General features: G+C 38.4%; 1 protein-coding gene across 4 annotated transcripts; it reads left to right on the top strand.

Moving 5' to 3' along the window:
- Nucleotides 1–708: 708 nt before the first annotated feature.
- LOC137937763 (clustered mitochondria protein-like) lies at nucleotides 709–27,374 on the top strand. 4 transcript variants are annotated; one of them, XM_068782921.1, is made up of 29 exons: nucleotides 709–1,051; nucleotides 1,730–2,011; nucleotides 2,784–2,845; nucleotides 3,423–3,612; nucleotides 3,976–4,107; nucleotides 5,086–5,242; nucleotides 5,324–5,517; nucleotides 5,617–5,718; nucleotides 6,951–7,086; nucleotides 7,221–7,349; nucleotides 8,162–8,561; nucleotides 8,697–8,801; nucleotides 9,032–9,150; nucleotides 9,294–9,402; nucleotides 9,498–9,626; nucleotides 9,850–9,954; nucleotides 10,128–10,298; nucleotides 10,384–10,470; nucleotides 10,602–10,709; nucleotides 22,562–22,708; nucleotides 22,841–22,909; nucleotides 22,998–23,156; nucleotides 23,284–23,340; nucleotides 23,438–23,478; nucleotides 23,946–24,065; nucleotides 24,179–24,488; nucleotides 24,578–24,685; nucleotides 25,500–25,547; nucleotides 26,337–27,374. In XM_068782921.1, the coding sequence occupies exons 2-29, from the start codon at nucleotides 1,738–1,740 to the stop codon at nucleotides 26,748–26,750; spliced, it is 4,182 nt and encodes a 1,393-aa protein (XP_068639022.1). In that variant the 5' UTR covers nucleotides 709–1,051; nucleotides 1,730–1,737; the 3' UTR covers nucleotides 26,751–27,374. The 4 variants fall into 4 exon arrangements, with proteins under 4 accessions (XP_068639022.1, XP_068639025.1, XP_068639023.1 ...); XM_068782924.1 differs by lacking the exon at nucleotides 709–1,051 and adding an exon at nucleotides 1,347–1,561; XM_068782922.1 differs by lacking the exon at nucleotides 709–1,051 and adding an exon at nucleotides 1,347–1,566.
- The last annotated feature ends 50 nt before the right edge of the window (nucleotides 27,375–27,424 follow it).

Here is a 27,424-nt window from a genome sequence, read left to right as displayed (position 1 = left end):
CGCTTGATTTTTGACGAAACAACAATCATGCTGGTTTGAATGTAAACACAATCCAAAATATGATAGCAGAGGCAATACAAGACAGAAACATGTGTGTTGGAAATTTGTTGGAGCTGAAATTGTTAATGCTCGAGCCGAAAGCATCGTTCAGTACCAAAGAGTTGAATGATGTTATTCTGGTAGAGTACAGGTTGTGACTTTCCAACGATAAGAATTATGTAAAACAAGTAGTCGCGACGTGTTTTTTTGTCTCTCCACCATGTAATAAGAATGAGTACTCAGGTCATCATCTCCGTCACCGACAAACTCAACCAAGCTGCGTCCCTCATCGATGACATCGTTAAAGATGCACTCATTGTTAAAGAAACCCTTTCGTCAAAGTGGGTTGACAAACGATTGCCTTTCACTCCTGGTGTATGCAAATTTCACATTTAACACCGAGTTTCTAGTCAAACGGTCGCCATCTGAGTCGTTTGATTTCATCTCTAAGTGATGACTCGCTGGTATGTTTGTTGTTATATCGAGTTAACGCGACTAAATTCGGACTGGACTCACCGGATAATCCCTCTTCCACCACTAGGCTCGGGAGGCTAGTAACAAAATAGGTTAGCATTCTCTCCAACATGTTCGCGTGCAAGTTCCCGCACGTGCTCTTGAAACACATAAACAATCCGGAATTCTTGGGAAACCGAGGAAAATCCACGGGAGGAAGGCGTCTATTTCTGGAAAGGCATTGGTAGCCCTAACGGTGGCCTCCTTCATTCTAAACCAATCCAAAACCCTAACGGTGGCTCAAGTATCGCTCTTATCTGCATTGTTATTACTAGTGCTAATATTATATCCTGTAATGATCGATGATGTCGTCTAGCTAGCCATTTTGTTGTGGCAAAACAAAAACGATACAGAAAATGAACCCTAAATCCAGAAAATAAAAGAGCTGGAAACTGGAAAGAGGTTGAAGTACGTGTGCGGCGTTTGCTAATTAGCTTCCCGTCGACAATCCGTTTAACACCGGGGCCGTCTCGACTGACCATCCTCAGCCTCCCTTCGGGTGGGTGTACATCCTCTCTCTGTCCTTCATTATCTTCTATTTGCAGCCTCTGTGTTTATCCTGCTTATCCGTTATCTGCAAATCGTATCGGTTCGGTATCTGAGGCTGACTGTTGTTTGTGGACGCTCAAGGCACGGTGCTCATTTGTTTTATCACAGTTTCTTTCTACATTATTCTTGGGCTTGTGTCTTTTTAATGTGACATACTACTACCTTTTTTATTTTTTCGAGTTTGAAGTTCATTTAATTGGATTCTGTGTGCATCTTCTTTCAAGTTCGATTTCCGTAGTTGTTTTGGTTCCAGCAACTTGTTTATCTATCTGCGATGCTACTGCGGGTGGGTTTTGATTGAGTTACAACTTCAAGTGGACCAGGAGCACATTTTAATTGCTGTCTGTGTGGTTTGCATCAATTTTTTTATTTGAGCTTCTGGAGGGGTTACTCACGTCGACATCTCATAATCAACATATTCTATCATCGACTTCAGATTTTAAGGGGGTACATATTCAGTGTAAGGTCATTGAAGTAAGGACCCCTTTTAGTATTAAATTCGATTTGTTAGTCAGAGAATTTTTCTGGCTTACTGTTATGGCTGTTAAAGGCGTCTGTATATTACTGGCTTAATATTTATGTTCATTTTTCTTCCTATATTGAGGTGTTTATTTGGCTTCTGTTTCAGGAACAAATATGGCTGGGAAATCTAACAAATCGAAGAATAAAGGGAAAGCATCCAGTGTAACCAATTCTTTAGAACCTATTTCTCTATCTGCTGCCAACACTACTGATTCTGCAGTATTCCCAACGGGTAAAAAGATTGATGTGGAAAATTCCAGCATTAGCGAGAATGGAGTCCAGAGTTGTAATTCAGTTGATAAGTCTGCTGGATCGAACGACTCTACTAATGTCACTACCAAGGCCGAGGGAACAGATGCTGCCACCAACCAGTCCAAGCAAGCAGATGGTAACTTCATTTACTCTTTATTACATTTTCCTTGGACGAGAACATTTGTTCCAATGCTGTTTTAGTAATTCTGGATGCATGGCTGACCTAAAGATCGTCAAGGGGCTCAGCTGGTGTTCTTCGGCCCCTTCTAGTACTGTATCATTTGTTTGGCTTCTCTTTTGTGAAAGTTTGAAGTAGAATTTCCTTGTATTTTGTATCTCTCTCTCTCTCTCTCATGTTCTCTTAGGACAAATGGATACTGGAGGAGTAAAAAGCTACTATCTCTCTTTACATCAGATCCTTTTGAAATGCTATCTGTCTTTTTTTCTCTCCACATGTTATTTTCCAGTTCTAACTACTTTAGAGTAGCATCTGAACATCATATACTTATTTTAGGATCATACTTTAAGTGTGTAGTCACGTTTACATACTTATGGACTGTGTTGACGTTCATTCTATCCCATTCTCTAATCATATCTTTTCAAAAATATCTTGCTCTAGTATGTTGCTTAAAAACATTTTAATGATATAAATGAAAATATTGTACCCTTATTGTGTTTTATTTAGAGCCTTCTTCAATCAGGAAGAAGTGAGGAACCTGCTCTTGGAAGGGGTGAAATAGCCTCCAAAGTTTTAACTTAAGGTCTTGCCAACTTCTGCTAAGGAGCTGTGACAACTTCCAAGTTGTTGCTTTTTTTCTTCTTCTTACCTTTTGCATGGTGGAATTTGTTGATTCAGATGTTCTAATGTATTCTGACTTGGACCAATTTGGTTGCTGTTTGTTTAACAGGCGATCTCCATCTCTACACTGTTTCTGTCAAAGCACAATCTGTTGAAAAGCTTGAGTTGCACGTGAGTCGATGAGATTGATGTGACCAGTATTTTTATAAGATTCATCACTTTAAAACAAATGGCAAGCAGTAAATCAGTGACATTGGGTGTCATTTGGGAACATAATCCATGATATATGTGTGCTCCTTATTTTGAGTAATTGTGTTCTGGTCATCTGGCGTTTCTAGATGTTACTTTAAGTTCATGATTCCTTGTCAATTTTGAAGCTTCAGTCATTTGTTGCACACTACAACACCTGCAGTATCCAACATCTTCTTGGTTTATTGTGAATTTCAAACTCCAGTTCTACTTGTTACACTTGAATTCCAGGTGCACTGTTCTAGCCAGATCCTGTCTGCTGTAAAGAGATTTGTGTGCAATGTTTTTTTCTTTTTTAATGTTTTCTTAGTTTCCTAGTGAAAACTCAGTTGTTGGACCGTCTGGAGTTGCCTCTTGTATAATTTACATCTCATTTTCTTTTTCCTCTCAGGCACTTATATTAGTATTTAGTTTCTTTACTTGTCGCAAAGGTGAATGTGATTCTTCATCCTGTTATTAATTTTTACTGTAATATTGATATTTACTTTTCTTGATACAGTTAAATCCTGGGGACTCTGTTATGGATTTGAGGCAATTCCTTCTTGATGCTCCAGAGACTTGTTTCTTCACTTGTTATGATTTGTTATTGCACACCAAAGATGGCTCTATGCACCGTTTGGTAGACTACAATGAACTATCAGAAGTTGGTGATATTACTACTGGTGGTTGCTCTTTGGAGATGGTGCCAGGTGTTTTTAAGCTCATTCCACTTTCACGATGATAAATTGGGTCCAGATGCATCCAAAATTGATTAGTAACATTAGGAGGCTTGTTGGTCAACTTATAGACTCAGCAAAATTCCAAGCTTACCGGGTGTTGTATTTTGCTTTTTCCCATGCTAACACATGATTTATCCAGTTGATTTTTTATTTTATTTGTGTTTAACTTAATTGGAATTTCAAGCTTTTTTTGAAACGTTTTAGCCTGGTATAATTCAAATTGGGCATTCTCAGTTATATGTTCATCTGTTATGGTTGACCCATAAAGTTCTTAGACTTTTTGATCTATTAATAGTGTTTATTGTGCCCCTAATAAAGCTAAGTTGGTTGCAGCGTTGTACGATGACAGATCTATTAGGTCTCATCTTTGCCGGGCCAGAGAATTGCTTTCTCTTTCCACCCTTCATTCATCACTATCCACATCTCTAGCATTGCAGCATGAGTCCTTGCAAAATAAAACTACAGGTTTTTAATGATTGGCAAATTTCATCTACTTGATTTTTTTTGATTACTTAGACAAGGAAAAAATGTTTTTTTGGTCACTTTTTCTATTTGGCCTCAGATGTATATGCCAATTTTTTTGTAATTTTTGAGATTCTTGTAGAAACTGACTAATGGACTTGGATATCCTGTCCGTGGGGAAGAATTCCAAAACTTATTGAAACTGTCACACACAGGAACTCTAGTATATTTCTTGAAACTTGTTTCCTTAAGTATGTACATATGTACATACATATACACATTATACGTTCATACATCTAGAGTTTTTGCAAAAGATATTGACTTACATGAAGGCGGTTCCCTTGTTTTTGCAGTAGACAACAATCTTATTGTGAGTCCTTTTCTTGTTTATTAAAAAATTAAATATTTTGCAAAAGATGTAAATTGGACCTTTGGTCTGATGGCTACATGTGGGGTGTCTATTGTGAAATCTTTAGTTCCAGTCTCCCAAGGGCAATTGGGTTGCCTTTTTTCTTTATTTATTCTTAACCTTTTGAAATGGTGAATTCAATGGAGCCACCTTGAAATCGATGGGGCAAACAACATAATATTTAAGTCCTGGATTACATAACAAGAAGAAAGGGTCTTTGAAGCGCCTTAGCTGCAATTTTCAAGTTAATCTTTAAAAGAAACTGATTGCAGTACTTTCTTCAATAAACTAAAATTTACAAATGGATATACTAGAAAGTACACGTTTTGGATTGCTCCACTCTGGTATTCCTAGGAATCCTTCGTTCCTGTGTGAAGATTATCCTTGACAATAGTTTCTTGCATGATGTATAATTTCTATTGCCTGTTATGTAAAACTCTGCTACTCCTATTTTTATAAATAACGAAGGTCAAAGTCTTAACATTTAAAATGAACGTACTGATGAGTTTAGTCATTTTTTGTGTTTCCCTTGTTCGTGTTGGTATTCATTTTTTTATTTGGTGGTACTTTAGGTTCGACAAAAACTATATTCCCCGAGCTTGATGGATTGGGTTTCATGGAGGATGTTACTGGTTCACTCGGTAGTCTGTTAGCTTCTTCATCTAAAGAGATCAGATGTCTAGAGGGCATGGTTTTTTCTTCATTTAATCCTCCTCCAAGTTATAGGAGGTAGTCTCCATATTTATCTAGTTCTTTATTTTAATTCTTCTTCTTCTGTGACTTAAGCTATTGCCTTAAATATATTTCCAGGCTTGTTGGAGATTTGATTTATTTAGATCTAGTAACTTTGGAAGGAAATAAGTACTGTATTACCGGTTCAACAAGGACATTCTTTGTGAACTCAAGCACGGGAAATATACTAGATCCAAGTCCAGCAAAGCCTGCTTCTGAGGCAACAACCCTTATCGGCCTTTTACAGAAGATCAGTCCCAAGTTCAAGAAGGGTAAAGTCAAAATGGGTTAAGCTTCACTATTATACTGACATACTAAGACTTTGTATTTCTTTTCTGCTGTCATGGTCATATCATCATTCCCTTTTGAAGGATTTCATGAAATTCTCGAGCGGAAAGCCTCAACCCACCCATTTGAGAATGTTCAGTCACTACTACCAGCTAATTCATGGGTTGGTGTATTTCCTATTCCTGGTAAGTGTAGTTTGGAAAATCATGTTCCTAAATTTTTTAAAAAATTTGACTGCAATATCCTGATTCAAGACTGGTATATATAAGTTTACTTTTTGAAAAGTCTAGGTTTATGATTAGCCTTTATGGATGCACTTGATGTTAATTTGCACTCACAAATACAAATTGCTAATCTTTGGGAATATGATGCATCATGTAAGAGCCGTTTTTTCATGGAGAACATTAATACTTATGTGGGGTGTTTATTAGATTTTGAAAAAATGAATAACTATTTATACATTAAACTTTTATTAATCTTTCACTGCTTATGTCTTGTGAAGAATAAACAAGTGTTTGAAATGGAGAAGAAATAGAGGGAGCAAGAAAAACAGAAACCAAGAAAGAAAAGAAATTTGTGAATCTGATAGACCATTTTGCTTCCCCTCTCTGCATGCACACGCTCACATATGCAGGTGTATGTATATGTACACACACACACACACACACACACACAAACACATATACAGGTTGATTGATTGAAAGGCCTCGTTTTTGTATATTTAATCAAAATAAAAAAAAGCCTGAATATGTGGTTGCTCTGGTGATTAAATTGGTGCTGGATCAGTGTGTAAGTTGTACTATGATGCATTCTCAAACTCAAATTAGGGGTTCTGGCTCAAGTTCCAAAATGCATGTTTACAGTTAAAATTGAGTGTTTCTTACTCAGCTAAAGTTTGGGGCTTTTGTGCTGCCTGTAGTAGTAATTTGGCTGCCTTATCTCAGCAATTTGTCAGTTGTGCTTGTTGAATTTTAGGAAAAGAGAAAAACACCATTGATTTATTGTAATGTGAGTACATGAACCCCTATTTATAATAGAGGAAAGTAATAAAGTCCAATTACAATTAAAGTACCCTTGTCCTAGTTACACCCAAAGTCTAACACTTAAAAAGATAAGTCCTAGCATAATTAAACAACTCAATATAAATAGAAGACTAACATAACTAAAACACCTTTAAATTGAGACTCTTCTGTGAGTCCTCCTTCTGTGAGACTCTTGTAAGACTCCACCATATTAATTCTAGCTTTGTGAGATTTCTTACTGTGAGAGTCATGTAAAAATCTTCCAGATCTTCTCTTCAAGAGTGCTGATGACTACTTTGCTGCTGCTGTAAATGTTCAAGGCAATTTTTTTGCAGAGTTTCTTCATTTTTTTCATTATCTTTCTCACACAGAAATCTTATTCTCCTTTGTCTTAGATCATAAGCGAGATGCCGCAAGAGCGGAAGATGCCCTTACCCTTTCATATGGTAATGACTTAATTGGGATGCAAAGGGACTGGAATGATGAATTGCAGTCTTGTCGAGAGTTACCACACATGACACTCCAGGAGAGGTGCAATTAGTCATGCCATATTTTATCCACTTCTTTTGCCTTTTTTTTATATGTTGTTTTTTTATGGCCGCAGATTTCTGGTTACCATTGTTTATTATCTTTAGAAGAGTACTTATATGGTTATTATTTTGTAGGATTGTACGTGATAGAGCTCTGTATAAGGTGACTTGTGACTTTGTGGATGCAGCAGTTAGTGGCGCTGTTGGAGTGATAAACAGATGTATACCTCCCATCAACCCAACTGATCCAGAGTGTTTTCACATGTGAGTGTAGATTTTGAGCTCATGGAAGTGCTTTTTATGTGTTTAACCTCATTCTTGCTTTTTAAAGATTAAACTGTCCTATTATTTGTTAATTAACCTTTTTTGTTTATATCAATGTAAATAGATTTTTTTTTTTTGTATAAAAGCATAATTCAAACCTAAAAGATAAATATGTCTAATTAGCTACATTTTACTCCTAGGTGCACTTGACTGTTGTGTGATGCACCAATCTTTATATTTTGCTTGCCTTTGCCTTATGATGGATGCCTCTTCTCTATATACAAGTTGCAGTTGCAATGCCCATGTTGTTAATAAGATAGAAGTTTTGGTTATTTCAAGTTCCTAATTGTTGATTGGAAGACAATACTAAAGAATGGGGGTTGTGACTCATTGTCTTTGAACTGGTTGTGAAAGGATTCATTGGCAAGGGTGCTGCATATATTCTAGTTTCTTTACACTTTGAATAATCTAAGTAATTTCTCATTATTCTAAAAATAAAATAAAATTATCATTGCTTCTCCGAGGTGAAATTTAGCTTTATGAGACAGTTAATTGCATAAAATCCTGATTTTACAACTGCTTCTTTGCTGCACACTTCTCTCAGGGGCTCATGTTTGGGATACTTGCGTTTTGAGTCAATGTCTTTGTTTAAGTGGCTTACTTATATTTGCTTTTACTATTTTTTCTGTCCTGTTGAATTTCAGTATGAAAAATGGTTACAGGCACATCTTGTGTGTCTGTTATCTGCATCTGGTTTTTCTGGCAGTCTTTCTCTGTAATTACAAAGAGAAATCTTTCATCATTTTCTGCAGGTATGTGCACAATAATATATTTTTCAGTTTTGCTGTTGATGCCGATCTTGGCAAAAGCGATTCACTTGTTGCTACACTCACAATTCACCCTAACCGTGAAGATTGTGAGAATTCAAACACTTTTGCTGAAACACCAGTTACATTGTCTGGTAATGAGAGTGTTGCTGGGCTCAGTTTACTACCGCATGGTGCCTCAAGTGTACAGGACCTTAATGGGGTTGCAGATGATGCTGAGGATGCCTCCCCTGAGGGACAGTTGGTTGACAGTGAACAAGCTACTTATGCATCTGCAAATAATGACTTAAAAGGAACCAAAGCCTACCAGGAAGCCGATATTCCCGGGCTTTATAATCTTGCCATGGCAATCATTGATTACCGGGGTCATAGAATTGTTGCGCAGGTGAATACAGTGGAAATCTTTATAAAAAAAAAATACAGTGGAATCATTCCACCCTTTACATTGGGTCCATTGGGCTTGATATTTCTGATGTTTCCAGATGTTTATTTTTTTCCCTCTGTGTTTTGTTGTCATTAGAGTATCATACCTGGCATTCTCCATGGAGATAAGTCAGACTCTCTTCTTTATGGTTCTGTCGATAATGGGAAGAAAATTTGCTGGAATGAAGCATTTCATTTAAAGGTGAATATTTCACAGTTATTTTATTTATTTATCTAAATTTGGTTAGAAAGACACTGAAAGAATCTCGTTAGAAGTGGATGCGGATATTGAATCAAGGCTCAATATGTAGATCCTTAATGATTATGATCCTTTCATTTGGCAAACTTACTTGTTTGTACTTTCATGGATGAGGTGCCACACATATAGTGACTTTCCCCCTTATGGATCCACAAATCTTTGTTTTCCTGTAGGTACTGGAGGCTGCCAAGCGGCTGCATTTGAAGGAGCATACTGTTGTAGATAGCTCTGGAAATGCAATCAAGTTAGCTGCACCTGTTGAATGCAAGGGAATTGTTGGCAGTGATGATAGGTGACCGTTTATTAGAACCATCGTCACATACTTTGTAATTACTTGAAGTTTTGAGTTCGATGTCTTGTTTGCATCTTTATGATGTCTATTTCTACTTTGTTGTAATTCAATACCTAAGGTTTTCCATTTTGCTTTAATATCAGGCATTATCTCTTAGATTTGATGAGGGTTACCCCACGAGACGCAAACTCCAGTGGACCTGGGTCCAGGTTTTGTGTTTTGAGGCCAGAACTTATTTCTGCCTTTTGCAAAGTGAGCCTGTTTCTAGTCCTACTGATGATTGTTTCTTGGAAAATTTTATTCTTTTTGGCTTCTGGTAGTTATGGCCATGTTTGATCTTTGATCAGGCTGAAGCTTCTGGGAAATCAAAGTCTAAGATTGAGGAAAAGGTTTCAGCAGATTTGAATCCTGAAAATGCTACAAGTGTTGATGCTGAGGTGGCTTCTGAGGTTTCAATATCAGTTTCTGGCCACAAGGTAAAAGAAATCTCAGTTGTTTTCTTTGAAGAGATAAGATTTTGTTTTTTCATTGTGCTTCTTACTATTAATTATCCCTTTTGTTAAAAACTTAGGTATAAAAGTTACTTTGAAATTGTTATAATCAAGTTAAAGATTGGGCTTACTCTGGAATTTATTCATTAACCTTGTGCATTTATTGATTTTAAACAGCTTATTTCATTCATTTTTTTTCCATATGTAGGATGGAAAAGAACCTGTTAATGCTGCTCAAGAGAATGCTGTTTGCAAGGAAATACTACTTAATCCTAATGTCTTTACTGAATTCAAACTGGGTGATGGTCCAGAGGTCAATATCAGATTGTTTGGTGATCTTTTCTTCACATGTTTTCTGTGTTTAGGCTCAGTAGTTGTATCATTACATGGCGTGAAATTTATTGTTATAAACTTAGAGAAAAAAGTCTTCAAAATTTGAATTCTAGCTCATATTCTTGTTCATATCCAATTTCTCTTTTACATTAGGAGACAGCTGCAGACGAAGAATGTGTGAGAAAAGCTAGTAACTATCTTGTAGATGTTGTTCTTCCCAAGTTTGTGCAAGATTTGTTCTCCTTGGAGGTGTCCCCAATGGATGGTCAGACTTTAACAGAAGCTCTTCATGCTCATGGAATTAATGTCCGTTACATGGGAAAAGTATGCTGATTGTGTTATTAATCCTCTTGCAAATTCAGTAGTTCATATGAACATCTGTAATGAGTCTTGGCTTCATTTTTGCTAGGTTGCTGGTTTGACGCATGATTTACCTCATATATGGGATCTATGTGTAATTGAAATTGCCATCAGATCTGCAAAACACATTATCAAGGTGATCATAGTACCCTGTTACAAATTTCAGAAACAAGTCATTCCGGTTTATATAATTATGTTTCTCACAAGTATGCTTTTTATTACCTGCAATCAGTGGTGTTGTTAACTATCACCTTTGCCTTCATTCAGGATGTATTGAGAGTGTCCCAAGATCACGAACTTGGACCTGCTATCTCACATTTCTTCAATTGTTTCTTTGGAGAAGTAGTTAACTTGGCACATATGAAGAGTCCAAAGGTCTCTCTCTCTCATTGGTTTATGCACCACTTTTTAGAGCATTTACTTTCGTTGGCCACTGCCATTCTTGAAAGCATGGAAATGCTTCTAGTTCTTTATTATTTATCCACTAATTCAACTCTTATATAAATTACAAATGGCTTATTGAGGTGTAATCAGTTCATAAGGTTTCAGTGGTGATCTTAAGGAGTAGCAGTAGAATTGAGTTCTATTTAATTCTTAGGCTTTATCTAAAATTTAAATATGATGGGATTTAGCATGACATATGTGGCACCTTTAAGCAAAACAAAACAGAGGAACAATTTATGTGCATATCCAGCTACCGCTCTCATGATAGACTGCAGGAGATGCAGTTTGGTCCCATTGATTGGCGTCAGCAAGTTGGATATGGTGACCCTCTTCTCTTAAACACAATGAACAAAATGATTAAGAAAAGCAACTCAAGGAGAAAGGATAGAAATAGATGGCTAGAAAGGCATCAAAACATGAAACTTTAGCCTTCCAGGGCCTCATACTACGTCTCAGCACCTATTTGTAGCTCTGGCATAGCAAATGAAGTCAGTGTGGCATGGAATCTGATTGATCCACAAAAAGTAGTACATTTTCCCTGGACTCTGCCCATGGAAAACTACTTACCTGTAATGAACTTGCTAAGAGAGGGGGCACGTTAGTGTGGCATGGAATTTGATTGGTCATCGAATAAGTATCCATTTTTCTCTGGACCTGTAATAAACTTGGAAAGATGGGGCGTGTCAGTGTGGTATGGGATTTGATCAGTTGAAAAAAAGACTCAATTTTTCTTGACTGCTGCCCATGGAAAATCCAAGAGGCAAGAGAACAAAACTTAGGTGGGGGAACATTTGGTAGATCTTTGATGCAGCATGAAGAGTTAGATTTAAGCAATGATAAGTTGAGAGAAAAAAAGTAGGGTTTCAGTGACTACTAAGAAAAATAACAAATAAAGAAAAAATAAAGGATAGGTTTATCCAAAAAAGAACAAAAACCAAAAAATTGTTCAATAAGGAAATAGTGATTTCTGTTTACATATGAAGGCCTTTTATATGCATACAAAATCAGCAAAATAGTAAACTTGTTAGAAGTCAGGGGTTAATTCAGTAATTATGGAGTTAAAGTTGTCAAGAGATTAGAATATCTTAGGAGTGATCAAAGTTGTAATTTTTCCTTTATTTTATGCCTTTTTTTGTGAAGTGATAATTTTATTAAGCAAGAGAAAATAAACAATTAAACTAGGGAAGCACACCCCTTACGACAAGGGAATGCAGGGAGGCTCCCTGCTTAGCAAAAAATAATCTACACAATTGGCAGATCTGGGAACATTGGACCAAATACAAGTAATGTGGGGTAGAATGTTCATAATAGAGTAGAAAACATCCCAATGCTGCCATGGCGGGGTGGAGGGAGAGGAAAACCATCCAATAATCATAGCAGAGTGTCCCTCAATGTGGAGCGGGCCGGAGAGATGTTCAAAGAAGATGGTGAGGCCGCTGAGGAGGACCTGAAGCTCGACATTTATTTTATGCCCTTTTGTACGTTGATTTATGAATTTTCTTATGGACGGCATTTGTCTTCTTTTTGTATCTTTTTCACCTAAATGAGTTTAATTGAGAATCGGGGGTTGAATTCCGACCCAGAAGAGTAGAATGCTGACGATTCATTAACAAGGATTGTTAGGTGCTAGTATTGTCTTGTTTGTAAAACAGAGTAGTGTTTTTATGTGTTGTGGGACCCACAGAAGTCTGTGCATGTTGTATTGGCTTGATTAAAGCCTGTTAAAGATTACTTGTTCAAAGTAGTTGGCTGCTGTTCTTATTAGACAGTTTGCTGTAGTTCACACAGAATCATGGCTGATACAGGAGAGGTAATTACTCCTATTAAGACTTTTGAATCGTCAGAAAACAAGGAATTTATTCAGATCACATCTGTGAAATACTGAAATACCCCTGACTTCTAAGAAAACTCCTGTGCTGTCCACTACATGAAGTAGACTTCAATTACGACTTTTTAAATCAATATCTATTTGTTGGAAAAGAAATTCAAAACTGGAAAGTTTCTAACTTAAAGACTTATTAACTTTAAGACTAATTTTGAAACAAAGACCAAACTTAAAGCAAGAAACTATTACTTCAGGGACATTTGTGTTTTTGTGGGACACACTCCAAGGTAACAGTTGCTGCTCTCCAAGCTGTCCTTCTCCTTAGTTCTCTTCTTATTTCACCTAAACCTCAGATTTTTCATGGTATCAGAGTGGTAAAGTACTTCTTGGGCTGATTTCTCTTAGTTTTTTGTGGTTCTTCTCTCAATCTTCAGCAATCCTTTTGGAGGATCTTCCCAAAGTTCTTGACTGGTAGGGTAAAAACTTCATTTTTCCCTTTTTCTGCCCGCCATAGCCTCCTGGCTCATTACTACTCCTAATTTAAAGATTATTGGGGTTTTGAGTCATTTAATTATCCCAGTTTGAGAAATTTCTTCAATATTGCCTGCGTCTTCCTCGACCTTGCTTGCATCATCATCAATGTTGCATGTGTCACCTAAATTTCATGCGATTGAGTGGTTTATTTTTCAATTCCTGGTCTTGATTGCTGAGGTTGATTGTTATTCATTGGGATTACTGCTGGATTGCCCTAATTGATTCAATTGTGGGGCCGCTTGACTGTGTAGTCATTGAATTTTTGCGAAAAGGTTGATAACTGCGATCCAATTGAATGGATCAAATTATGTCAACTGGTTATGTTTAATTTTGATGTATTTGAGGGCTAAAAGGATGACAAAATACCTAAAAGATGATCCCTCTATACCCATTACTGAGGATTGGGTGGCTGAAGACAATTTAGTGGTGACCTGGTTGGTCAATAATATGGAGTCACGATTTAGTGATCGGATTTTGAGTTATAGTACTTCTAAGGCAATGTGGACTATCTTAGCATCTATTCTGTCTCAGGAAAGTAAGTTGTCGAAAATCTATCAGTTGTATGTGAGATACTTTAAGATGAAATGTGGCAGTAGATTTGTGACATAGTACTTCACTGAGATGAGAGAGGTACTACAGGAAATCAACACATTCCATTCCTTTTACTGCAAATGTTGGAGACATTTTTAAGAAAGAAAATCAAATTCAAGTGGCTTGGTTTCTAGATGATTTGGGCTCTGAGTATGATGCCATTCAAGCTCTGTTGTTGGCCAATGAGGATGTGACCACCCTAGAGCAGGCCTTTAATAGGGTTCTTATGGTTGAAGGTGCAGTAGTTAGTAAAAATGTCATAGGTGGAAATCTTTCAGATGTAGGTACTCTTAACCTCTAGCCCTCTACTGACAGATTTGATGGTCAGTTTAATGATGGTAATAGTAGAAGTCGGTCCTTCTCTACTTGCGGGCGTGGTCCAAATGATAAGGGGATCGAAAATTTGTTCATTAAAAATGTTGGGAGAAATTTGGTAAACATGCTTGGGCCAGCTCTATAGTCACACAACATGATGCCTCTTTTGACATTTGCTCTTATGAGGCAACTCAATAGTTATTACAATGACTGGGCCAATTGAATGCATCATCTACTACTTCTTCGACTATAAAGACTCATCCTTCATCCTCAACAAGTGTCACAATAATGGGTACATGTATGACTGCATTAAATGTGTCCCACTCTCCCTCCTGGATAACTGATTCAAGAGGCTTTACCCACATGTCAGGTATGTCTTCCTCATATCGTAGAGTATACCTGTCTTCTGCATATCGTAGAGTTATTTTAGCTGATGGATCCACCTCTCCCATTCAAAGGGAGGGTATTGTTCACACTACCCCATAGATATCCTTAGATTTTGTTCTATTTGTTCGCAAGTTTCCAATTAATCTTGTCTGTGAGTCACATTACTAAATTTTAAAACTTTTTATCCTACTAGTGTTTTCTTGGACTTGTAGACGAAGAAAAAGATTGGTTTCTGACATGAGAAGGGAGAACTCTTTATGTTGGATGATGTATCCGTTTCTTGAGCTGTGACACTCTGTACTACAAATGCATCGTATTTATGACATCTATGCTTGGGACATCTTTCACCAGTTAAACAATGTCAGTCTTTTCCTTCATTCTCAATAGATATCTCATTTGATTGTGGGTCGTTCAGTTGGGAAAACATCATTGGTCTAGTTTCCCAGTTGGTTCTAGCTAGAGCTAGAATCTGGCCAATCTCTTGGTGAGATTATCTTGTAAGTCGTGTATTTGAGCTATATGTGGCTTAAAGAGAGTTAGAATTTCTCTTATGTAAATTTCAACTAATAGAGTTTGATTAGTGGAATTTCCCTAGTATGCATTCTTGAGCGGTGAATACCAATAGGCGAACATCGATAACAAAACATTTGGTGTCAACTATTGTGGTGTGTGAATTTTGTATGCTTTAATTTGCATGATTGCATAATTTTATTTTCCATGCCTGAGTTTTAAAATTTTAATTCTAAATTAATCTCCCTCTTGAGAAGCCACCTCGGCTAATAGTTTGGACCTTCGGTCGATATTTTGTCATCTCGATCAGTCAAATATGTCATTCTAGGGTAATCTCGTTGACAAAAAGGGTACAAATGCTATGACCTTATCCATTAGAAGACGTGTCAATTGACCTTTTTTGAGCGTACTCCGTATTTTGAGTCCTCTAGTGAAATTTCTATTTTTTCCGAGTCTCCTTTAGATGGTCTAGTTTCAATTGTTGTTTTGGATATCCTAGCTCCATTAAGTTCCTCTCCGCCTCTTCGTGTCTATATCCGTTGTCCTCGTGCTACTACAGTGCCTCCAACAGATAAGCCTATAGAGCTACCTTCTCATGCTCCGCCATCTTCTTCTTTGCCTAAAGGTTTTGTTCTATCAGATTTGGACTTGCCTATTAGTCCGCAGAAAGGTAAACAGTCTTGCACTTCCCATCCTATCTCTAAATATGTTTCTCTTGATTTTTTGTCCCCTTCCTTGCTATGCCCTCGTCTACTTTTACTATACCCCGTTCAATGTAGGATGCTGTGTTCTTCAGTGTGGAAACGAGCTATGGATGATAAGATGAGTGCTTTGCTGTGTTGGGGAACTTGGTATCTATGTGATCCTACAACAGGAGCTACTATTTTGGGGGTATCATTGGGTTATACTATAAAATATAATGCTGATGGATCCATTGAATGACACAAGGCCTGACGGGTAGCAAAGGGATATACATGGACCTTCAATGTTGATGTGTTTGAGACATTCTCTCCTGTGAGCCGACTTACTTCGGTACATATTTTAATCTCTGTAGAAGTTAATAATGATTGATCTCTTGTTCAGCTTGATGTAAAAATGCTTTCTTGTATGGAGATTTATATGAAAAAGTTTATATGGAGCAATCTTTTGGGTATGCTACTCAAGGGGAGATAGGGAAGGTATGTGAGTTATAGAATGCCATCTTCAATTGAGTCCTAGAGCGTGGTTTGAGAAATTTAGCACTATAATAATGCAGTTTGGGTTGCACTGGTGCCATTGTGATCATTCTATGTTCATACTTGAGAGACTGGAGTAGTTGTTTTGGTGGTCTACGTAGATGTTATTGTACTGCTTGAGGATGATTTTGAAGGCATCATCGAAGTTATATAGTATTTGGCCAGTCATTTTCTAACGAAACATTTGGGCCCGCTCAAGTACTTTCTTGCTGATGTTTTAGCCAAGCAAGGAGTCTCCTTGCAATCTCTTGTTGTTAGGAGTTAGTTCCTCATTTTTGTTCTCTTAATAAAATCACATTTCATAAAAAAAAAAAAGAGGTATTGTTCTCTCTCCAGGGAAAATATATATTAAATATACTGCAAGAGTAGGTTAGTTGGGTGCTAAATTGGTAGATACTCCCATAGAAGTCTACCATAATCTTTATGACACACAAGGTTTTGCTCTCATGGACAACTCAATACCAACTCTAGTTATGTAAATCGATTTATGCTACAGTTACTAGGCCAAATATTTTATTTGTTGTGGGAGTTGTAAGCCAGTTCATGGAAAATCCGCAGACAGTATATTTAGAAGCTGCTCAACGGATTTTAAAGTATTTGAAGGATGCACCTAAAAAGGTCTGTTGTATTCTCAAAACGGACAAATTCATGTACTTGGATATTCTGATGTTGATTATGTTGGGTGTAAGATGGATAGATGGTCTACATCAGGTTACTGTTGTTTTGTGTGAAGTAACCTGGTAAGTTGGAAAAATAAAAAAATAGACAGTTGTGGCTAGATCTAGTGGAGAGGCCGAATATTGAGCAATGGCTCACACGATTAGTGAATGTGGATTAAATTTGTTCTTATTGAATTTGGTTTCCAGTTACTAGGTCCTATGGTCATAAGTGTGATAATTAGATGGTCGTCTTTACTACAAGCAACCCTGTATTCCACAAGAGAACTAAACATATAGAGGTTGATTGCCATTTGATTAGAGATGCAATTATGCAAGGAAAGGTTGTAACTCCATATGTGATGTGTTTACCAAGCCATTGGGAAGACTTGAACATGTATCCTTTTGTGACAAGCTAGGGTTATTTAATATCTACTCTCCAGTTTGAGGAAGAGTGTTAAAATATCATTTTAGGGATATTTTGATTATTTCATATACTATATTTTTATCTTATATGATGTCTGTTAGGTAGGCAATGTCTTCAAATATATATGGTTCATTTTTCATTCATTTTAGAGGTGTATTCTAGGAGATATGTAAGTTTATGTCTTGAGGGGCATTTTTGTCTTTTATATAAAAATACTTAAATCTTGATTAAAAGAAGAGGGGGTGATCTTTTGTGTCACACATTCCAAGGAAGCGGCTGCTGCTTCTCTCCAAGCTGTTCTTCTCCTTATTTTTCTTTTTTTTGGGCCCAAATCTCAGATTTTTTGAATGTCCTGCAAACTCTTTGATCATCACCACTACTTGCTTGTTGGATGAAGAGACCGCCATCACCAAATGGTTTTCTGACCAACTACCACTCCATGACCCCTCCAAGGCCTCTTATCTGGGACAACATGAATGGCTTCTTCCTTTCTGTTATCCGGGACAACATGAATGGTTTCTTCATTTCTTTTATCTGGGACAGCATGGTGGTGGCTGTAGTTCTCATGCCCAGCTCTGAATCCTCCATATTCAGTATCAAAAAATGGAACTCAGACATCTCAAGCCACTCCTATAGGCAATGGATTTCCATTTGGGTCTGCCAATCGAACTCTGGCATGGTCTAACAATCACTGCAATGTTCGGCAAGCTGATCAACAGGATGATGTTACTCTCCAAATGGCCAGACTTGATCATGCTAGGGTGCTAATCCTCCTCAACAGTCCTTGGTGGTCTGGCCATTGGATGATCAAACTCGTTGTGGGAGTAATTGTCTTCTGGATAAAGATAACTTTCAACAATCTCTCCTCCATCAGATGGCCAACTCCTGCCCTGGCCACCAGGAGCGACTTCATCAACCATCGCCTGCAGATAATTAACCACTAAGTCATTGCCGAGTTGATGATGCTGACTCAGCAAATGGCAACCCGCCTGCTTCCCTCTCACATTCAAATTCAAATTCTCATCTTCTCGCTTGCTCCTATCTTCTTGTTCCCCTGCTCATACTGACACTCAGATCTGTCAACCTGACTCCCCCACCTTTGGCAACTGCCAAGCAGCATACCCCAAAACCTAGAGCTTCCATTGACCAGCCCTACCCCCATTCCGATACCCTCACTTGCTCACAACCCATCTACTCACCTGGCAATATTGATACCTGAACCTGCCAGTCAATCTCCGCCACACCTGAGCAACTGCCATGCACCAACCAAGGATCACATGAGAATTCACTTAGATAGCAGTGCCTCAGGTAAGCCCCATCCAACTACTGAAGCTTCCCTTTGCGCTTGGCATGTTGTTCCACCACTGACGCCGTCCATCAGCCCATTACTCTTTTAAACCAAGCATACTTCCAATCTCCAGCAACAACCCTCTGCATCCCAACTTAGGACCACATGAGAGTCACTTGAATAACCCCCATCCAATTGCTGAAGCTTCCCTCTGCACTTGCCAGCCATGCTGTACCACCACTGACATGCTCCACCAGCCCATTACCTCTTTTAAACCAAGCACACTTCGAATCTCCTACAACAACCCTTTGCTTCCCCCATTTTTGGAATGGAAAACCCTTCCCCTTCACCTCCACATCTTCACCACCCACATGACCTCCATTCAGACCTCAAGTCAGTCACAACCATTGTTACTCAAACCTCCACTCGAACCTCTATTGAAAATGCCTACCGGGAATACCCAGAAAACCTTTCCCCCTGCCTTCTGGTAACATACAATAGGAAAGGGAAGGTTATCTAGTGGTGAATTCTCTGGCGATTTCAATGCCATCAGGTACTGCTTTGAGAAATGCCCTTGTGTTGACTGCATTTCGTCATTAATGATCATAGCAATGATCATTGCCTTCCTCCTTCAATCTTGTCTCTAGTCCCTACAAGATCATTGCGAGGCTCCTTGCTCATCATCTCAAAGCCAACCCTCCCAACGATCATTCCCCATAGTCAAAGTGCGTTCATCAAAGGATGCAACATCTTGGACTCAATAATGACAACACATGAAATCATTGACCAATTCAAGAGATCCGGGCCGGCCAAGATCACCATAAAGTTTGACCTTGAGAAGGCCATTGATCGTTTCAATTGACATCTCATGGATGATATTCTCAAGCGTATGGGATTCGGGAAGTATTGGCACTTCTGGATCAGAAGCTGTTTCTCGTCGGCCTCGTACTCCATTCTCGTTAATGGCATTGCTTGTGGATAAATTAGAGGCACCTGCAGAATTCATCAAGGGGATCCTCTATTCCCCTCTCAACCTCATGTTGGAATACTTTCATCCGTGGTCTACTTGGCCAAGGATGTTGGCTAGCTTTCCCTAGTGGCTTATCTGAAGAAATTTGACATCTCCTTGCTCCAGTTTGCTAATGACACCCTATGATTTGGTTATGGCTCATTGGACCAAGTCAGACACTTAAAAGCTCTCCTCGACCTCTTTGATGTGACCTCTGGGCAGCAAATTAATTGGAGTAAAGACCTCTATCACTGGATTCCACATTGATTGGACATGCTTCAGTCCATGCCAAGCTATCTTCGATGCTCTATTGTCACCCTTCCCACTACTTGGGTCTTCCTCTCTTCGATTGCTGCCTGCATAAAGGACTAGGTCTCCTATGATCGAGAGGATTGAGCGTCGTTTGGCTATTTGGCTGGGTTGTCTACTCTCTAAAGCTAGTCGTTTCACAAACTTTCCCCTCCGCGCCGCGCACCCCACCCCCCCGTCTATCCACTACCTATATTTTCTTCCTTGTTCAGCTTCTGTTTGTCACCTTCTAGGGCATCAAAAGATGATTCCTATGGTGTGGGGCTACTAATGGACTCAAATATCATCTCGTTTGTTGGAAAGATGTGTACAAGCCGAAGATCATGGGCTGTTTGGGGATTAGGCTCCCCAAGGACATGAATACTGCCCTCCTCCCTGAATGGTTATGGAAGTTCAATACCTCTCCGAAATCTGTTTGGAGAGGCATGGTCGCTGCCAACCAGCGCTACTCTTTGACTTGGTGGACATCTGGAGGACCACAACATAGACTATCTCCAATTTGGTGCTGCCTTTACCTCCTCCTTCTAGCCTTCAGGTTTGCTGTTTGCTTCTTCGTTGGTAATGGCCAGCGCATTGGATTCTGGAACAAACGGTGGATTAGCTCCTCGTCACTCAAAGACTCCTACCCTGCACTATTTTGCTTTGGCTGCCACCCAGCTATCATTGTGATTGACTCTTGGGACGATGATGATTGCTGGAATTTCCATCCTCGCCATGACCTAAATGATTTGGAAGCCTATGAAGTCTATACTCTTTTGCATTATCTTAGCTATATCAATATCAGACACTACATTGAGGACAGATTGGTATGGAGACCAGTTGATAGTGGCATTTTTTCTGTCTCCTTTGCCTATTTTCACATCTAGGGATGGACGGGCACTCATGAGCCTCACTTCACTATGGTAGCTTGGTGCCTTTCCGCTCCCCCCAAGGTTAGGTTCTTTATCTAGAGTGCCTTTTACAACAAAATCTTGACCGTGGACAACCTTCGACAACAAGGCAATTTGGGCCCCTCTATTCTCTGCTCCTTGTGCAGTGCTGCTGATGAGAGTGTCACCACGTTCTTCTCCATTGCCCTTTTGCATGGAAAGTTTGGACCCGTCTACTCAGCACAATTATTCAATAGGTTTGCCTCCCTCTGGACCTCCCTGCCACTTATCACCTTCTGCTCGGCTCCCCCATCCCCAAGATGGGTAAGGCTCTCCTATCAGCCTGCCTTGCATTTCTTCCTTAAGGCATCTGGAACTAAAGGAACAATAGATGTTTCAACTATAAATTTTCTAGTCTGGACAACGTCTTTGGCTGCATCACTGGTCAGATCTCTACCTGGGTCCATTCGGGCAAGGAATTCATTTGCCTTGGCAGTCCTACCCTTTGCGGCAGTTGGTAGGCCACTGCTCAGATGACCGGCCCATATCGTTACGCTACTATGCAAGAATCTCTTCATGGTATGCTGAAACTCAACTTCAATGGCAGCGCTTTTGACAACCCCGACCTTATTGGTTTTGGCGGTGTCTTTAGAACCTCCGAGGGTGCCACCTTGAGTCTCTTACTCCGGACCTGTTGGAGTCTCGGATTCTACCACGATCGAGCTCATGTCTCTCCTCTAGGGCCTCATCATCTTCCAGGATCATCTCTCTGGCCCTCTCATCATTGAAGGTGATTCTAGCATGGTGAAACACTGTTTTTCCCCCTTCTTTGGCCCCCCATGGTGACATTCGACCACCTTCCGAGACATCACAGACATCGCCTCCCTTTTTTCTTGCTTTTGGGCTCATGTACCGAGATTAGCCAATTTTGCGGCTGATACTCTTGCTAAGGAAGGAGCTTCCATGCAATCTCTTGTTTTAACTGAACGCTTTTCTAATTGTTCTATTTTGTGTTGCTTGCTTTATCAATAGATCTCACCAGTTTAAAAAAAAAGATCAGCAAGTTCCATCTCGGTTCAACTTGCTGAAGAGGGAGTTCCTAAAGTGTTCCTAGCCTTTGGACATTTCTTTTCTCTTTAAACTTTGGGGAGCTCACCTCTACTCTATGTTGTACTCTATCATAGTAATATAGATTGTATCTCAGTTTTATCGATCAAACAGCTTCATTCTAAAAAAAAAAAAATAAAAAAAAATCAATTCAGTGGAAGAGCATTTCCTAGAATTTTGAAGGGAAACTCCACTTCTGTCCAAAGAATCAGCTAAGCTGTAGCCACTTTGTGGGGTGTCAACTCAAGAGTTGATCAAGGATCTAAAAACCTTGGGAAACTTTAATAGTGATGGCCCCTTGTTTAGTTGTTATCATAGTAAGGAGAAAAATCCTATTGGTTGGCTGGTTCTTGCCTTGGAACCACATCTGCTAGAGCAAAAAGGAGAAAGCTAGACATTAGTGAATTTCATGGCAATAACTCGTCGTCACTTCATTTTCTCTACGTATTTTTTTTTATTCTTAATTTTTTCTTCTTTATTGTTCGTGATGACAGATTTTATTCTGCTTTCTATAGATTTTGCCATTTGATTTTTTTTTTTTTGGGAAAATATTTTCCTTCTCTCTTCGTCATGGAGCAGATATTCTTCTCACCGTTTTTTTATTTCATGTCACTGTTCTCTTCTGTGTGGACTTTTTAGTTTGATGACTGTCTTCTATGATTTGCATTGTCATTTGCTAAAGATATTCTTAATCGTGATTCAAATGTATGTGGTTTTCCAGGATCAATCTTCAGGCAAGCCTGTTAAAAGGCAAACAAAATCAAATCATGGAGCATTTATGCAAAATAATCGATCTGCCACACATATTCATATTTCTTCTGATTCATTGTGGTCAGATATTCAGGAATTTGCAAAATCTAAATATCAGGTAATTTGTCAATTTGTGCTCTGTTAGGAAGCAATTTGTTATTTTATATTTCTTATTTAAAGTTTATAGAATTTATATTTGGGTTGTATTCAATGTTATTGTCGTTTGATTAGATCTGTTATATTTATTCAGTTTGAACTGCCTGAGGATGTGAGGTCGAGAGTGAAAAAAATTTCAGCTATTCGCAATCTGTGCCAAAAGGTGACTGTTTTTTTTTGGTTTTTTTCTGCTTTCTAGAAAACACTTTTACTGTGAAAATGCATCTATAGTTTGTTTTTCTGTGTCACAGGCAGGCATTGTCATTGCTGCTCGAAAATATAATCTCGAAGCTGCATCACCTTTTGAAACATCAGATGTTTTGAATCTTCAACCAGTTGTAAAGCATTCTGTTCCTGTGTGTGCAGAAGCCAGAGATCTTGTGGAAACAGGGAAGGTCAAGTTGGCTGATGTATGTAATAAGTTTTTAACTTATAAGTTTCTGTGATTTAGAATGAAATATTTTGTTGGTTTGTGCATTACAAATAAAATAAGTCAGGTCATGCTTATGCTTGCCAGTTTGTTATAATATTCTTCAGGGCATGCTGAATGAAGCTTATGCTTTATTTGTGGAAGCCTTTTCAATTTTCCAGCAAGTAGGTTTCTTTATCTTAAATTTTAATATTCTGGCCATAGTGGTCATTCTTTCATTTCTAGTATTTATGTGTAAATGACTTAATTGATACTGAGCAGGTTACAGGTCCCATGCATCGAGAGGTTGCCAACTGCTGTCGGTAATCTTCACGTGCTCAATTATTCCTATCAATTATCTTTTCTAGTGTATGAATTATTCTCGTTGTTACTCTTCAGCCTGCACCTGTTAAACATCTTTCACCATTTACATTAAATATACGAGTTAGGAATTTTTAGTTCAACTAGGCTTTACTATCAAAAAGCAAGATAAACTTTGCTGACACATCTAAACCTTTTTTGAGAAAGACGTGGTAATTCCAGCAGGTTCTATGATGCTTCTAAATGTTTCTTGTTGTTCTCTTTTGTTACTAGAAAAATGATACATAGTAAGAATAGGTTTGTTCTTTCTGCCATGTGGAATGTCAGTTATATTCTGTTCCTTAAGACTCCTTGCTTTCCCACTCTACTGGTTTTTTCTGTGTTTGCTTGTGTATCATCAAGTAAAGAAGAATTTTTATCTGCTTAAATTAAATCTCATTGGCACTGATTAATTTTTCCCCCTTTGTAGATATCTTGCTATGGTTCTATATCACAGTGGAGACATGGCAGGTGCCATTATGCAGCAGCACAAGGAGCTTATTATAAATGAGCGGTGCCTTGGTTTGGACCATCCTGATACTGTCCACAGGCATGAACTTACTGCCCTTTTGCATATGTGTTGCTTTCGAGGGCATTGATTCATGTTACTTATTTATAAAATGAAACTCATGGTTGACTGTTGAAGGGTTTGAATTAATGCAGCTACGGTAATATGGCTCTCTTCTACCATGGTCTCAATCAAGCAGAACTAGCACTACGCCACATGTCTCGTACATTGCTCCTATTAAGTTTATCTTGTGGATCAGATCATCCTGATGTTGCAGCTACATTCATTAATGTGGCTATGATGTACCAAGACATTGGCAAAATGAACATAGCTTTGCGTTATCTACAAGAAGCCCTGAAGAAAACTGAGCGGCTTCTTGGTCCTGATCATATTCAAACTGCGCATTGTTATCATGCTCTTGCCATTGCTTGCAACTGCATTCGTGCTTACAAGCTCTCTCTCCAGGCACGTTGATATTAAAAGCTAATTTATATTGAGTTTTTCTATGATTTTTGTGCTTTTATAGTTGTCTCACTCTAAACTCTGTCTGGCAGCATGAGAAGAAAACTTATGACATACTAGCGAAGCAACTAGGAAAGGAAGATTCAAGGACACTTGATTCACAGAATTGGATGGAGGCATTTAAAGTTCGTGATAGTCAGGTAATATTGGAAAAAAATCATGTTGATCATCAAGGGTTGTTCACCAGTAGGATCAGTGTTCAAGATCTACAATCTTGTGTGCTTCATTAACCATCATTCTTTCTTTATTTTGTTATAACATTAAATCCCTTAAATAATGATCCGTTTTCAGCTTATACTTTGAAGAATACTGCATACATCTGCAATTCCTTGACTGAACTACATATACACCTATTTTTTAGGAAATGGATATACACCTCCATTAAATGAAAAAGGTTTTGTTCGAATATGGTCTTGTTAGTTGCTGTATTTTCAACTTCGGCCAGTTAGATTCTGTAATTCATCTATATGACCAAATTTCATTTACAACCGATGATTCCAAAAGTTTAGATTAAACTAGTCATTAAATTTCAAAATATTTAATATTGTAAAAAAATTAGTGAAAAAATACCATGCATCTTCGTTGGTCAGGAGTGTACATGTTCAGAACTCATGCAAATTCTTCCCAAAGGTGCATCTGGATGATCTTATAAATTGTCCTTCATGAGAACAAATCAAGGCAGTCGAATATTTGACTGTTGCTTGACATATTCACTAGACATCTTAAATCCAATCTTTTTTGAAATCTATCTGACTATTTACAGAAGGACATGCCAGTACTGATGAGGATTGCAAATAAAAAGATCTGCATCTTTATTAGTTTCAAGTTTCTAAAATTTGTTGAAATCCTGTCTCACTTTGCTATAAGTGACTGTCTATTTAGCAACCAATTCTACCAGTGCATTTTGGTAGTTGGAAAATAAAATGCTGCACCTTTATTGTTTTGTTTAAGCAGGTAAATGCTCAAAAGCAGAAGGGCCAGACAGTGAATGATATTCTGAAGGTACTTCTTGTCTCTTGATATTTGATACTAATTCCAATTTCTAAATGGTGATACTTGCCTGTCAGTTTGCTGTTAATAGATTTGTTCTGCAATAAAGGGTAAGGTCCTTCTGAACCAACTAATAACTCCAACAGGTATTTGGTTTTTACGACATGGTTTAACATGTGCAATAGTGACAATCATGTCTGGATATGTCTTAAGAGGTCAGGGAGGATCTGGACCTGTCCCTAGATGGGCCTGCCTAGGTCTTAGAAACAGGACCATGAATATAATGTGGGCGTAACTGGACCTGATCCCGAATTGCTTTCACTGAGTGATTGAGCCAGAACCTATCTAAGTATTGGGTTGGGGCTGTTTAGGGTTTGGGTTCAGGTTGAATATGTAACTGTCACAATTCATATTGAATCTTTGGACCGGCCCTTTGGCTCTAAGGCCACATGATAGTATTTCTACTATGGGATCCTGTGTTCAAGTCTCACCTGGCTAAGAGATGGTGTGTGTGGGTGTGTAATATCTGAAAAAATCAACATTCAGAAAAAAGAAATCATCAGTTGTGTATGTGCATTGAATATTTGAACTGTCTAATTTATCTCAGTTATAAGAATTGTCAAAACTAATAAACTTTTGTTGTAATATCTAAAAGCTATTTAAGCTTCATCTATGGTCTATTCCCAATTGAAAACTTTGCAGATAATATTTAAAAGTTATCTAAGCTTCTTCTCTGGCCTACTCTCTGTGTTGTCTGTGAACCTGTTTAGGTTTCTCATGTTAGAACTGCTCTCATGACAGGCACACTTCCAGGCGGCTGCAGCTGGATCCAACAGATCTATAAGTGCAGCACTAGTTGGTGAAAACCTTCCTCGAGGGAGAGGAGTTGATGAAAGAGCTGCACGAGCAGCAGCAGAAGTCAGAAAGAAAGCAGCAGCACGGGGTCTTCATGTACGGCCACATGGTGGTCATATCCAAACATCGCCTCCACTTGCACAGCTTCTGAACATTATTAATTCAGGGGTGACTTCAAATGTTCAAGCAGACGCTCAAGCAAATGAGCTGAAAACAGAAAACTCCTCCAATGGTACTAGAAATGTGAAAGAGAATGGATCCTTAAGGAGCCAGGAAGAACCGGCCCCTGTTGGACTTGGGACAAGTTTGGTTTCCTTGGATTCCAAGAAGCAGAAATCAAAACCAAAGAAAACATCTTGAATATGAAATGAAACCCCAAATTTTGTCCTTAAAAATTTATTGAAGGATCTGCCATGTGGTATGACTAGGTGGTTGGAGGGCAGAGAGCCTTTCATATTATGTGGCTTGTGCATCCATTTGTTTTTGAGTTTGGATGACAAGCCTGTCATAAAATAGCATCTTTACTGAGAGCTTCAAGAGCGTTTTATCTATTTGACCTGTGTTTGTCCATTGTTTGGTCTTGAAATTGATGCTCTGGATTCGAGGAAGGTCCATATGTTGACCATGATCAAGATATTGGTATAAACCAGATGCAATCAGCTGCAGAGCTGATTGGTTCGCTTTGGTGCTATTACTGAACGAGGTTGTATAGTTATATATGGGTTGCTCTCTTTGGTTTGGTTCGCTTTGGTGCTACTACTGAATGAGGTTGTATAGTTATATATGGGTTGCTCTCTTTGGTTGATAATGCTGTAGTTGCTTCTCGTTGTACTCTTTTATGTATTTGGTAGAAAGGCTCTTTGCATCCTTTGTATTTAAGAACAGATCAAGAGGCCATGTCGAAATTGAGATTAGTGAATTATGTGCATTCAACTTCAATTGAAGTTGCTTCATGCATTATATATGGAACCATTTGATCGATAGATTTTGATCATCTTTTTCTAGCTATGGTAAACTCATCAGTTACGAGTGTT

Source organism: Aristolochia californica, unplaced genomic scaffold (genome assembly GCF_029961685.1).
Source record: "Aristolochia californica isolate CCGP_79_NKW_82.1479 unplaced genomic scaffold, dmAriCali1.0.hap1 SCAF_7, whole genome shotgun sequence".
Taxonomy (NCBI): Eukaryota; Viridiplantae; Streptophyta; class Magnoliopsida; order Piperales; family Aristolochiaceae; genus Aristolochia; species Aristolochia californica.
This window is presented reverse-complemented; position numbering and strand designations above follow the sequence as displayed.

Excerpts from the sequence above, each read along its gene's own strand:
- LOC137937763 (XM_068782921.1), top strand. The coding sequence starts at position 1,738 with ATGGCTGGGAAATCTAACAAATCGAAGAATAAAGGGAAAGCATCCAGT. Across the intron at positions 2,012-2,783 it reads CCAGTCCAAGCAAGCAGATG|GCGATCTCCATCTCTACACT; the intron begins GTAACTTCATTT and ends TTTGTTTAACAG. Across the intron at positions 7,350-8,161 it reads GATCCAGAGTGTTTTCACAT|GTATGTGCACAATAATATAT; the intron begins GTGAGTGTAGAT and ends CATTTTCTGCAG.